At 48.3% G+C, this 13,955-nt stretch overlaps 5 protein-coding genes across 5 annotated transcripts; 2 read left to right on the top strand and 3 right to left on the bottom strand.

The window, feature by feature from the left end:
* Positions 1-62: 62 nt before the first annotated feature.
* On the bottom strand, positions 63-2,004 carry I303_106581 (cell differentiation protein rcd1; the record flags this gene model as incomplete). The annotated part of the gene is made up of 5 exons (XM_018411422.1): positions 63-201; positions 282-571; positions 783-889; positions 957-1,112; positions 1,182-2,004. The coding sequence occupies 5 exons, from the start codon at positions 2,002-2,004 to the stop codon at positions 63-65; spliced, it is 1,515 nt and encodes a 504-aa protein (XP_018259234.1).
* Positions 2,005-2,645: 641 nt separating this feature from the next.
* On the bottom strand, positions 2,646-3,966 carry I303_106582 (uncharacterized protein; the record flags this gene model as incomplete). The annotated part of the gene is made up of 3 exons (XM_018411421.1): positions 2,646-2,913; positions 3,109-3,213; positions 3,401-3,966. The coding sequence occupies 3 exons, from the start codon at positions 3,964-3,966 to the stop codon at positions 2,646-2,648; spliced, it is 939 nt and encodes a 312-aa protein (XP_018259233.1).
* A 507-nt stretch (positions 3,967-4,473) lies between these two features.
* I303_106583 (uncharacterized protein) lies at positions 4,474-4,890 on the top strand (the record flags this gene model as incomplete). The annotated part of the gene is made up of 2 exons (XM_018411420.1): positions 4,474-4,628; positions 4,728-4,890. 2 exons carry the CDS (start codon positions 4,474-4,476, stop codon positions 4,888-4,890), a joined length of 318 nt encoding a protein of 105 aa, XP_018259232.1.
* A 535-nt stretch (positions 4,891-5,425) lies between these two features.
* I303_106584 (pyruvate carboxylase) lies at positions 5,426-9,669 on the bottom strand (the record flags this gene model as incomplete). The annotated part of the gene is made up of 6 exons (XM_018411419.1): positions 5,426-5,533; positions 5,651-5,990; positions 6,080-8,489; positions 8,556-8,914; positions 9,121-9,405; positions 9,509-9,669. The coding sequence occupies 6 exons, from the start codon at positions 9,667-9,669 to the stop codon at positions 5,426-5,428; spliced, it is 3,663 nt and encodes a 1,220-aa protein (XP_018259231.1).
* A 1,567-nt stretch (positions 9,670-11,236) lies between these two features.
* On the top strand, positions 11,237-13,753 carry I303_106585 (uncharacterized protein; the record flags this gene model as incomplete). The annotated part of the gene is made up of 3 exons (XM_065969402.1): positions 11,237-11,292; positions 11,362-12,122; positions 12,207-13,753. 3 exons carry the CDS (start codon positions 11,237-11,239, stop codon positions 13,751-13,753), a joined length of 2,364 nt encoding a protein of 787 aa, XP_065825474.1.
* Positions 13,754-13,955: the final 202 nt, after the last annotated feature.

Consider the following 13,955-nt stretch of genomic DNA (forward strand, 5'->3'; position numbering starts at 1 on the left):
ATGACGCGATGCACTGATTCTGCGATCCTTCGATGTTTCCATCGAATGATACTACGTGTTGCCTAACCCTCCGTTCTGTCGTTGAGGTTCATCAACAGCGTCGTCAAACATCGCTTAGTGACCATATCTCCCTTGAGCAAGGGCGTGAACGTATTATCTTGGAGCGCTTTCGGTAGACATGCTCGTAGAGCTTCTCTTGCCCTGCAAACAAGCACACAGAAATCAGTATCATTTTTACAGATGTCTGACACGATATAGGACGAGTGTGACACGAAGCTTACCTGGGATTGTCGCTCATCCTCAAATAACACCTTACAACATGCTTCAACAGCCTGACCGCCTGACTCTCCACTAAGGCGTCCACCATATTGCTCAGCACTGCTCCGACGGCATAGAACCTCTCGTATGTTTGGCAAATGTATTGCAAGCCCAGATCATCCGCCAGGATCTTCTGCACGATGAATATGGCGACTGTCTTCGATAGCTCGGAGCCGGTCTCCATGATTCGCAAGCACAGGGGGATGATTTCGGTAGATAGGAGGAAGTTGATCACGTCTGAGTTTTCGTTTTGCTAGAATGCAGTGTATGTGATTAGCTAGACTGCTTAGTGACGAGGGAGGTGATATAATTCAGATCTCCCCAACACCGGGCAAACGCAAGAAGAGAGAAAAGCTGCGAGGGAGATGACATCGAGCAGCAGAGATAGAGGTACGGACGAGGACATAATAGGGTATGATGGCAGGAGGTATGGATAAAGAGGTGCCGTTTCAATGCCGACCCACCTTGACCAAAGCTCCGATGACACCCAGAGACGTCAATCTCAGATATTCGAACGGTCTTGTCTTGCTTGTCGTGTTGAGGAACGGATACAGGAAGAGTGGGATGTGAGCTGTCATGAGAAGAGAGTGTCTGTCAGTCTTCGCCCTCTCAGCCTTGGGCAGATAATGTTCGCTTACCGTTTAAGAACAAAGCTCTCGTATCCGAATGACTTGCTACGCATTGCAGAAGCGCCAAAGCATTGCAGACTCGATTCGAAGCATGGGCCGTTAAAGACGGGGGCGACAATGCCGGATAGACCGCTACGATTTCCAGCAGTAACGAAGACATTATGCCTGGTCGTAGCAAATCATCAGTCATCAGCGTTGTGCACTCACCTGGTCACGTATTGAGAATCGACTTACCATAACCTCCCCAAAGGACCAATGCCAGGTCCTCATACAGCTCTCTCTTCTTGCTTAACTCTAACAAGGCTCCTTCGCGCGTCTCCGGCTCCAGCAACTCCGTTATCAGTATATAGATCTTCTCCTCGTCGCTTCCCGCAGGCGGCGGCGCCCCGTTCGGCATCAACAGTACTTTCCCCGAAACATTGTTCGTCCCGCTTCCCTGATTTTGATTTTGGTTCTGACTTTGGGCAGATGACGAGTTTTGCGCATGTGTAGGTGCAGGTGGGTTATTCAGATGTTGAGCCAGGTTCTGAGGTAATAATGGTCCCCCTCCCCCTCCACCTCCCCCCACTCCTGAGCTTGAGGTGGTTCCAGGTAATGGTATTGGAGTGGTAGAAGTTCCGTTCGGGTTCGTAGCGTTACTCAGAGATAATTGGGGTGTATGTGTATGAGCGTTCCGATTAGGTATTCCACCATTGTTATTACTACTTCCCAGCCCTTGCCCTTGCCCTGGTCCTGGCCCGGGACCGTCTAATGGTGAATTCCCTCCGCTGGTAGCTGAGAATGGATATTGATTCGATCGTCTACCATCCCCTGCTCCTCCGCCGGCAAACAGGAATCCTGGACCCCCGTTAGATGGGGGCAACGACAGGAATCCGCCGGGACCGGAGGACGAGGGTTGGGATAAGCCGAGATTGACACCAACGCCGACGCCGACGCCTGGAGGAGGGTGGCCGGAGGACCATGAAGGCGGAGCATCTGTATCGGGCGTAGGCGGGTTGGTGGGCGGTCGATGTTGGAGATGGGATTGGAAGTGCGGCGGGGCGTGAGGGGCGTACATCGTCATATATATAACGACGCAGCCTTCAAAGTAGGACGAAACGATGGGTCAAAGGGGATGGTGCTCTTCGCTATGCAATAGAGGTCGGCTGAATTGGCGGGACGATTGATTTTTGGGAGTTGATGCTGAGCTAAACAGGGGACTCGAAGCTTCTTAGGCGATCCTTGTGGGATTTCACGCTGATGACAAGGTGTACAGATGAGTTTTATGAGGATGATGCGAAGGGATGATAAATGATGGTTATTAGTCGTACGCGGAGCTGCAACTTGCGAGTACTCACTGAGCGGCATTTACCGCAATGTGGCACCCATGTGTCACAGTACAAAAAGGTTGGGCCCACAAGATCATAAGATGGTCGAGTATCTGAGTGGTACATGCATGCATGCATATCTGCTAATGCATTATTGACGTCGAGGTAAGCGACGGAACGGGTTGCAGAATAATAATCAAAATCAAAGGGTTAAAAGTGGTGCATGTGGTGTCTACCATGTCGTGAAGAGCCATGACAGACGGCTAAAGAATGAAAAGTCATGCCATACAAAATTACAAACGGACCCAGTCGCGGCAGGAGAAGCATCGCAAAGTATACAAACGTGAACTGAAGCAACACCTGCAAGATGGCAGGAGATCCGACGTATACTCTACTGCGATGAACTGTTCTGACTCCGCCATTCTTCCCAACTGACCTTGATCCGCTCGCTAACACTTTCAAACGAGTCCAGAGCAGGTCGGACGTCCAACGAGAATACGGGGTTGCCCTCTTCGTCCGGTGGGGCAGAGTAATAATCTATCACATATCGAGTCGAGGTCTCTTCCCTGGGGTATTTCGGTGCGTCCGCTGGTTTTGGTGTAGCCGGGATGACAGGGCGAGTGACGATCCAATCGTGTCTGTCAAAAGGTGGTTCGGTGCTATTTATGCCAAATCGGCGCAATGTCAGTTATGTGTTCCAGTCAAAAAGGTAAAGGAAGAATCCAAGGCGGGATGAGGAGCAGACAACCGAAAGAATCCCAAACTCTGCTTGAAATGTCATGAAGCAGGTGACACACTCGTTGTGGAGATGGCAATCCGTGACGAGGTCAACAGAGAGAGAATGCGGCACTCACTTGAAGCTGTTCGGGAAGAATTTACCCAACCAAAGATGCATTCTTGCTTTCGGCGATAATTCTCCCGGTCGTCCTGTAAATCTAGCCAATTGAGCATCTTCCCCGCTAAAGACAACATCCATCGTTAGCTTTAACCCTCATGGATCCATGGGCACATTCACAGACGCGGATCAAGAGTCTCCCCAAGCCGATCAAACAAAATGGATCAGATACAAATGTGGTTTCAGGAGATCGCTCTAATCTGACATGATAGATAATTCTGTGTTTCGCATTGCGCAATGAATTAACTCACCCAGGTAATCTCTTCTCCCACTTCATCACCTCCGCCCATGCCTGCTCATTGATGAAATTATGTATATCCACCACTACCTGTATACTCTCTTCCGGGGTCTCCCACCCCTTTCTGACCAAGGCATTATAGAATTGTTGAGGTGACGGATAATCCCATACGCTTCCTCCCGCCCCATAGGCTTCTCCGCCGAGGGTAGATCCTTCTGGCCGGGGGATCGTACTCTTCGTTCGTTCAGTCGGGAGGTCCATCGTTTGTCCAGGTTGTCTCGCGATCGCCGATAAGTTCGCAGGGATGTTGTTTAGGGGGTTCATGGAGTTGTGATCTATCGGACATTTCGCAATTCCCCCTTCGTCGCTTGCGTTACGGGATGAAAGTTTCGAAGTGCTCTTGAACTGATCCTGAGATGAAGCGTTTGTTTGATGCATTGGACATTGAGGAGGAGGTTCCAGTGCTGACCCAGAAGAAGATGCGGTTGGGATGGAAGGATGATCGGGTGGTAAACTGTGATCGACGGGAATTGGGGGAATCGAAGAAGTGGAGGAAGATGAGCCGATATTCCACTTCATATTGAATGAGAATCACTTGATTAGCTGTGGATCCTTGAATCGGTGAGTCGTATCTGTATATGTATCGTGTATTTGCCGCTGTTGAGAGTTGAGTTGATATAATGGTAATTCTGATGATGTTGTTGGTTGTTCACCTTTTGTCGCATTTGCATTTGTATTTTCAACTTTTACTTCTTAGTTAAGCGGCAACGGAATCAACTCATGTTCCTTAATCAGCTTGATCCGACCCGACAGTGATTGCTTACGTAACTTGGTACCGCTCTCAAGCTAAGACAGATCTAGACGCGTTCTGGCCGAGAAGATCAACAATGAAGATATCCAGACCGCTGTCTTCACGCTCAAATTGGATCATCGCATTCCATTCCATCCCATCACATTCCATTGCATCACAGCATTATCATCACCTCTTCAAAGGACAGACACGACTGCAACTCTCAACTCCGTCCTGTGAACAGTAGAAATCATCCGTAAAACAGGTAGTCTGAGCGAATAACCAAAAAGAGCGCCATGTCAACTTCCAACCTGAAAGCAAGGCATTACTCCGCCCTCTCCTCGCGCCTCAAACACCTGCAATACAACTTATCCGAGACTGAGACGCAATTGGAACTGATGAGCGATCAGTTGAAATCTATGGCTAGGCTAGGTGTAGGATGTGGATCTCAGTGGGTCAAATACCATCCACGGTCCACGCTCTAGCTCAATGGTCTTGAGCGGAACAGAACACAGCTGATCACTCATCCTCCGTCCCACTATACGCACAGGTTCATGGCCGTCTCGAGGTTGTTGGATATCGAACTGATGCAAGCTACCCAAGAATCCACCTCATACCAACACCAACAGCAGCAGCAACAAAATCAAAATCAGAGTCTTAATCAGAATCAGAGTCAGAGTCAACAAGCAGAAGAAGGAAATTCCACTCCGTAATCGTGACATACTCCCAAATATCTCGAATGGAATCGGATAAGATCGGATCAGATGACCCATTCTACAATGACTATATGCCGGAAGAATCCCATAAATACTCTGAAAACAATATCTAAAATGTAAGAGATCGCCCAGTCACAATGAAGAACAGTATTTGGATCGAAAAAATTGTTCGAGTTGGATGATTTAATAGTATAGTGTAGTGTAGTGTAGAGTAAGATATCTTAAGTTGTATGTAAATTCCCGCAATGATCAAACAAATAACAAACAATGAACAGGTTCATGCAACGAACGAGCCTCAATGTCAACCTATGGCACGCCACAGCTGCAATACCATACAACTAAGCAGATAGATATGCTGGCAGAACAACCAAGAATGCATAAACGAATCCTCTATTTCAACTTCAACTTGATTTTTAAACTTGTTTCTTCCTTGACACTGGATTATGGGTATATCAAACAGTCCAGACATATCGCCATATCGAACGAACCACAATTCGACATCAAACATCCAATCATCCATTCGATCAGACATCTAATGAGTGATCTCAACAGTCAAATCACCTTGGGCTATCGAATCGTTTTCTTTGACTAAAACCCTCTTCACTTTTCCTGAGACAGGCGAAGAGACTACTGACTCCATCTGCAAGCGCAAAGAAAAAAAACCAACATCAGCATCGGAATTGCACTTGCTGATTAATTGTAAAGGAGTGGACACTAAATGAATGCCGACGCCAACGTCAAAGCCAACGCGACTCACCTTCATGGCACTCAATACACAAAGCGGATCTCCAGCTTTGACATCCTGCCCCTCTTTCACTCGCACATCAATCACCACACCCGACATGGGCGATCCGATAGATCCAGGATCGGCAGATGCCTTTTCTCTCGAGACATGCTCGATAGCCGCGTTGGTATCTTCAATCACCACCGCTCGGGTCTCACCGTTGAGTTCGAAGAAACATTCTCGAGTACCTTTTTGTTCGTTCAAAGTACCGACCGCCAATAATTTGATGGTGAGCGTTTTACCTTTCTCAATCGAGATGGACATTTCCTCGCCGATGACTGGTTTACCCAAGAAGTATCGTGTAGGTACGACACTGCCCAATGAAAAAGACGAAACCTCTTTCGTCAGCAGACATTTCACCTGACATTGGACAAGCAGCTAAGACACGGAGATTCAACCCACCTGAGATCACCATACTTCTCAACGAATCCTTGGTACTCCTCGAACACCTTGGGGTACATGTAGTAACTCGCCACATCGAAATCGGTGATGTGCAGACCAAATTTCTCTCGGAGCTCTTCCTTGATCTTCTGGAACTCGAGTGGTTTCATCGACAGACCAGGTCGTTGGTCGATCCTCTCTTTACCTCTGATGATGTTGGATCGGAGTGGTTCTGGGAATCCACCGTACGGTTGACCCAAGTATCCTTGGAAGAACTCTACTACCGAAGATGGGAAATCAAGAGTAGATGCTTGTTCGTTCACATCCTCTTTGGAGAGGTTGTTGGATACCATGAATTGGGCGAAATCTCCAACGACTTTAGAGGATGGAGTAACCTTGACGATGTCTCCACAAAGTTGGTTGGCTTCGATATATTTCCTCTTGATGTCCAACCATTGAGTACCGAGACCAAGTTGAGAAGCTTGGAATTGCAAGTTGGTATATTGACCTCCTGGCATTTCGTGGTCGAACACACCAGAATCGGAAGCTCTAACATTGGCTTCGAAGCATTGGTAGAGTTTTCTGATTTGGGACCAGTATTGGTTGAGGGCTTGGATGTTCTCGTGGGAGATACCGGTACCGAGACCGGTTTGCTCAAGGGCTGAGCAGACGGCACCCATGGCGGGTTGAGAGGTCAAACCAGAGAGATCATCGATGGCGACATCGACAACGTCAGCACCCGCATGAGCACAGGCGATCATCGAAGCGGCGGCGATACCGGCAGTATCGTGGGAGTGGACGTGGATGGGGAGGTCGGGGTGCGCCTTTCTGATTGATCCAATCAATAATCGAGCAGCCTCGGGTTTGAGCAGACCAGCCATGTCTTTGATACCCAGGACGTGGATACCTTCCTTGACGAGGGCGTCGGTGAGATCGAGGTAGTATTGAAGAGTGTACTTGGTCTTCTTGGGGTTGGCGACATCTCCAGAGTAACAGATGGTGGCTTCTACTACACCACCAGCTTTCTTAGCGGCATCAATACCTACCTTGAGGTTATCGAGGTAATTGAGCGAATCGAAGATTCTGAAGATATCCAGTCCTGCTTCCACGGCTTTCTTGGAGAAATCGTAGATTGCGTTATCCGGGTAAGATGTGTACCCGACAGCGTTGGCTCCTCGGACTAAAGCTTGAAGAGGGATGTTGGGCACAAGCTTTCTGAGGGTTCTCAACCTGTCCCATGGGTCTTCGTACAAAAATCGCATGGCTACATCGAAAGTAGCTCCACCCCAGCATTCAAGCGAGTAGGCGTTCTGAAGGGCGTGGGAAGTTTCTTTGGCGATGTTTGCCATGTCGACCGTTCGCATTCTGGTGGCCAACAAGGATTGATGGGCATCTCTCCACGTGGTATCCATGATGAGGGTACCTTTGTAGCCTCTAATGGCTTTAGCGAAAGCTTCGGGACCTTCCTTGACGATGATGTTTCTCCAACCATTTTGACATGGTACGGAGGTATCTACGACCTTGGTAGGATCGGCGGTATCCTTGATCTGCGGGATGATGGCCTCAGTGAGAAGACCTGGTTCACCCATTTGACCTTTGATCGAAGAACCGTTAACGGCGAGGTCACCGAGGTAAGCAAGCAATTTCTGCGCTCTGTTTTGAGAGTGGACGAGCTTGAAGAGATCGGGAGTGTCGTCGATGAATGTGGTCCAGGTCTTTCCGGACTCGAAGACTTGGTGGGTGAGCAATCGGATCAAGAATGGAATGTTGGTCTTGACACCTCTGATTCTGAATTCTACCAACGCTCGCAACATCTTCCTTCGAGCAACTTCGAAGGTAGCACCGCTGACTGAGCATTTGACAAGCAGTGAGTCGTAGTGAGGGGTGATTTGCGCACCGGCATAACCGGATGAAGCGTCGAGTCGGACACCGTTACCACCAGCCGATCGGTATACTTCGATCTTACCAGTATCAGGTTGGAATCCGGCTGCAGGATCTTCGGTGGTGATTCTACATTGAATGGCAAATCCTCTTCGGTGGATGTGTTCTTGGGTAAGACCAAGTTGTTCAAGGGTAACACCGGCAGCAATCTGGATTTGGGCAGCGACGATATCGATACCGGTGATCTCTTCGGTGATGGTGTGCTCTACCTGGATACGAGGGTTGATCTCGATGAAGTAATGTCTGTTCTGTTGATCGACCAAGAATTCGGCTGTACCAGCGTTTCGGTATTTTACACCTCGAGCAAGTTTGAGGGCATCACTGAGAATAGCTTGTCGCACATCTTCGTCAAGATGGGGTGCAGGAGCGACCTCGACTACCTTTTGGTGTCGTCGTTGGACGGAACAATCTCTTTCGAACAGATGGACACAGTTTCCTTCACCGTCAGCGAGCAGTTGGACTTCAATGTGTCTTGGTCGGTCGAGGAATCCTAAATACACCTCGCCAGTCAGTTAGTCTGTCTGGTAAGAATGTCAAATCAAGTAAAATCACTCACGCTCGATGAACACGGTTCCATCTCCGAAAGCTGACTTGGCTTCACTGACAGCTCGCTCGAAGTTCTCCTTGAAAGACTCTTGATCCCTGACTACACGCATACCACGTCCACCACCACCCATAGCAGCCTTGATGATGACCGGGAAGCCATATTTGGAGATGAAGTCATGGGCTTTGTCGTATGATTCTACGGGACCGGGAGTACCAGGAACAACGGGTACACCGGTTTTGATAGCCAGAGTTCTAGCTTTAGTCTTGTCACCTAGAGCATCGATAGTCTCGGGTCGAGGGCCGATGAAAGCGATTCCGGCTGCTTCGACCTTTCCGGCAAATTCGGCATTCTCAGAGAGGAAACCGTAACTGGGGGTAGCCAAGTCAGTTCCAGATAGGCCTCGGAGGCGTTCGGGATGCGAAGGTAGCTTTCCGAGGAGGACCCTCGGGGAACGGCGGCAAGAGGCGGAGAAGCAGGAGGAGCAAAGGGAAAGAGAGGAGAGTGGGACGAGGGGCAATAAGGGAGACGCGAATTTTTGGCTCGGCGTGGAGAACGAGAGGAAACGTTGACTTACCCCGGGTGGATCATATCAACTTCATGCTCCAGAGCCACTCTGATAATATCGTCTTGCGACAAATAAGCAGCTACAGGCGCCAAGCCTTTTCCGACCAAATAAGATTCATCAGATTTGTATCTGTGCGCATTCATTCGATCTTCATGAGAGTAGATGGCCACTGTTGACATTGCCAATTCATGAGCAGTTCTGAATACTCGGATGGCGATTTCACCTCTGTTGGCGACTAAGACTTTCTTGAGCGGACCAGAATGCCCGGCTTGCTTCTTTCGGAGTCCATGGATGCTGCGGAATGCAATGTCAGCTGGGCTCCAATCAACACGAGAGATAAGGTCCAAGCAGTCAGGCAAAACGAGGTGTGAGAGGTGAGGGGGTTTTTGGGACTCACGTGTGAGGGTTGGCGGAAGGAGTAGAAGGGGTACCAGGACGAGAAGTGTCGTAGCCTGTGTGAGCGACCCAGGCTTCGATCTGTTGATGAGTTGACCGACCGTGATCAAGGCGAGAGCGACGTTTGTCGGTGTCATTTTCAGGAGACAGTTCGATATTCATGTTGAGCGGTCATAATTGTAAGGAAGGCAGGCATTTGAGTGAAGTACAAAGAGAGCGGATAAAGAATATATCAGCTCAAGTCAATAGTATGTCACTTGTGCGAACGAGGGATGGCTGCCAGTCTCACTTCGCTCTTCGCACGAAGGTATGTCTGGGTAGGAAAGTAGATGTGTCGTGTTTTCAGGAAAAGCATTAGAACCAGACAAGCCGACAATCCCCAAAAACGCGCACATTGATGGAAGAGACTTCTGGACTGGACTGAATAGGAAGTGAGAAGGTCGGTCTCTACTCACGGGAGTTTGAGCTTCAGCCATGATGTCTGTCTATCTGACTATCTGACGACGTCTCCTTGCGACCAGAGCCTAGATTATATGCAGTATGCAGAAGAACGTTTGTTTTTCCGTTTCGAGATGAGGTATGATCCGGTTTGGTGTATGTTTTTGAGGTGGGGCAAGATTGGCGTTGCGGCTAAGTTTGATTTGAATGACGTGTTACTCGGCCAAAGTACAAAGGAGAGGCACAGACAGATCAGCCAAGAAAGAAAGAAAGATGGGTCCCTTTTCCTTCACCTGACAAGCCAAATGTTCTCTATCTCTGTTTATAGTGACTGCACAACAAAGCACAAAGCAAACAAGGATGGATGGAGACGGGATGATGATTGACCGCTTTGATCAATCAGTCAACTGGTTTAAAAAAGTGATCAGCTCCAAATAGCATATGGCATACAGCATATAGCGTATAGGGTATCGCACATATACGGTAACGGATTTAAAATGAGATCTGGGTGTTATCGGTAGTCCGTCCGCACTAACTGATTGGTTGATTTGGGACATCGTTGAGTCGCTCCTATCAAGATATCCGGTTATAGGAAAAGGATTGAATTACCTTTTACCCTGGGCTCATCCCGTCATAAGGTATGCACCGACTCATACATAACGACGGGGCACCGCCCTGATAGACTAATCCGACCCAACCAATCAGAATTGCCAATTACCCTTTCCTTCCTCCCGGCACTCGGTCCGTGATCAACTTTCCTCTGCCTTCGATCACTCCTGCCTCTTTTCGCTGAAAACCCACCTCGCATGAGTTCGAACAGCCTTATTGACACCCGATAAAACCGATGACTATGCATGGGTGTACATCCTTCCTAGGCCGCTTCCTCCCATACGACGCTCGGGAACTCCGTTTCAGTCTTCTGCAATGTCTATCATACACACATCCGGAGGATGCTTGAAAAACTAGAATAAGCTGCCCGAAAAATGCAAGCAGGGCCGGGTGGGTATGTTTTCTCTGGGGAAACAGAAACAGCGTTATCTAAACGAGTTCAGCTTTGAGCACGACGTGCCGAATCCCGCTGCGGAAATTATATCACCGCTCCCCTCCCTTTGAACCATGTTACTACCACGTGTTTTCTTGCTTTTTAGCGTGTCTCGTGCGAATAGACAGTCGCGTCAATGCGCGAGAACATTACTTTTCACTTGCAGAATGATGCATTGACGTGCACATTTTTCAAGCTTGAGGACAGCTGCCTCGACCAGTCCAGATCTATTGATGAGCCAAGCTCAAAATGGAAGACTTCGTCAAGACCGGTCTCGGTGCTGTTGAATCAGATGCTGTGATCAGGTGAGTCGAAATGCAGTTCCAGGGATCCTGAGATGAGAGCGATAACTTCTGCAGACCATGGTTGATCAGATCAATAGTCCAAAAACCGATATGGCATCTCGTACCTCTTCCGATATCGCAGATCAACCCATCAGCCACAAAACCACTCTTCATTAGAGGTCAGATCCCGACACTCAAGTCAAGCTGCTTATCTGTCGCCTCGAAGAATCTCCACTTGTACACCGTCGAATTGTTCAAGGCAATCCCGCCTGTCTTCATCCAGCGGATAATCAGCAGAATACGGAATGATAGACAGTATGAAGATGACTTCACTGCATACACCGAGCATTCGACGTATAACCCGGACGAAGGTACGATCTGGGCATTATCTGCTTTATTAGACCCAGAAGGAACGCTGGAGAAGAACGCTGGATCTTTCCAATTATCTTTACCTCAGGAATCGGTACTCAATCACCTCACCCCCAACAATCTCCTCAAATACCCTGATCACCCACTTGTAGAGTTACCGAAGTTATATAACACACTGCACACATCCTCCAACGTGTCCTTGTTGACGAGTCTGACCTTAGATGGTATGGACGAATTTGTGAATGATCATAATATCCAGCCCTTAAAATACTGTACCAACCTCACTGCACTTTGGTTCAAGCGATGTAGAATAACGGACATGGGAGTCCGTCTATTGACTAGCTCGTTGGAATTGCCAGAACAGGGAAAGAGCAATGGAAGAGGTCTGTGTAAATTGAGAAGTTGGGGCGTAGGAGGATGTCGAGGGATCAGCGATAAGTCGATGAATAGCTTTGCTAGGTATCCTGGACTGGTCATGCTGGGTGAGTCGATTGTCCATATACAAACCCATCCCGAGAGACGACGTACATCTAAGCTGATGGTCTCCTAAATCTGGAAACGAATAGATATACGCGAGACGTCATGTACATCATCTGCGATCGACATATTCAACCGAGTCTCACAGAACCTCTTCTCAGAGCAGAACCCGGATTTTCAACCATGCACCGATGGCCTCTTAGACCTCTTTACAAGAAACACCACGTCAGCCGATATAGTGGATCAGCTATGTTTGACCTTAATCAGACTACCTCACGCTTCTGAAACCGAGTCCAAAGCGCATGTATCACTGAACATCGTTCCTTCTCATCGACCGCTTGATCCACGATATCTACCTGAATCCTCACGGACTATATCGACCGACGGATCTCCTTTGAGACGAACATGGGAAGCTCCGGACGCCAAGACCGTCTATAGGGGTAACGGCGTAGGTCAGATATACGGGACCTCGGTCAGTAGGGTGGACAACGAAGTCAAGGATTTCAGAGAACGGCGGAAATTGGCTATTGAATTGACTGAGAAGGAGAATCAAGCGATCCGAGAGGCCGAAGCGTACGAACAGATGGGTAGCAACGAAAGAAGGGCATTTACCCGAAGGAAGAATAAAGAGCTGAAAGAAGATAGAGAATGGAATTGGAAATACAAGTATGGCAAAACCGATGAAGAGGACAGAACGGGAGCGTATAAAAAGGCGGGCTCGAAGACGTATAAGCAACGAGGGAAGAAGGGGGATGCTGAAAGATCGAAATCGTTTGTGATGGGTAATAAGGGCCAACAAGTTTTGATTGATAGAGTTGCGAAAGATGATAGGAGCTTGATGCTGGTCAGAATGGTCAATGATGATTGGGAAAACCTTAAATGGACAGTCAATACGGGATCTACGGGATTTGCCAAGAATCTGGATGGTACAGGGACTGGTACGGCCAAAAAAGCGGCTCCTGGTTTTGCGCTTAGTCAAAGTAAGATGAAAGCTTCGAATTTGGTAGAAGATCTACTTAGTACGACGATGACAGTGATAAGTCCTTCTCAATCTCAACCACAATCTCAATCTCAATCTCAATCACCATCTCGATCTCAATCTCATTCTCGATCGACATACTCGTTCTCTCAATCGCAGTCGTCCAGTACTTTCAACTCATCGCAAGACACTCCTCAACGACCGAGTCAAGGCTCGATATCCTCTTCGCCTTTGCCTTTTAGCAGCTCACAAGACGGACCAAAACGCAACGCCAACCCCTTCAAGTCGCAGAAGACCAAATCGAACGCTATGGGCGTAAGACCATTATCCGCAAGTTCGAGCTCTTCCACCCTGATTCGACCGTTGTCCGCATCGCAACCCAACAATGATAGCACTATTGCGAGATCACCATTTGCCAATTCAGGAATATCGGGTAATCCATTTAATCAGTCAATCAACCGCAACTCGTCCTCTCAACCGAGCGGAGATGTCGGTAGTAAGGCATCAGGTAGTGTGAAGAAGACGGCGGAGGAGTTCTCGTTCTTCTCTGGCGGACCGAAGAAACGGACGTTTGAAGGGATAGGAGGGGATCCGGCAAATAAGAGGAGTGGGATGAAGATGTTTTCGATTGGTTCGCAGCGCAGAGAAAATAGATAGGGATATCAAATTCGTCGATTCATCCTGCGTTGTTCTGCCTGCAGCTTGCGTTGTATGTTTTATTACCGTGTCACCGTGTTGTATACTCTTGAAAGTTCTTCGTTGTAAATATGTAAATATGTAAATATGCATGCATAGGATGGATTGGGGTTCAGAAGAGCGGCATGTGCAAGTTGCGTTACGTAAGCATTACATTTCGGTT

Source organism: Kwoniella dejecticola, chromosome 8 (assembly GCF_000512565.2).
Source record: "Kwoniella dejecticola CBS 10117 chromosome 8, complete sequence".
NCBI classification, from domain to species: Eukaryota; Fungi; Basidiomycota; class Tremellomycetes; order Tremellales; family Cryptococcaceae; genus Kwoniella; species Kwoniella dejecticola.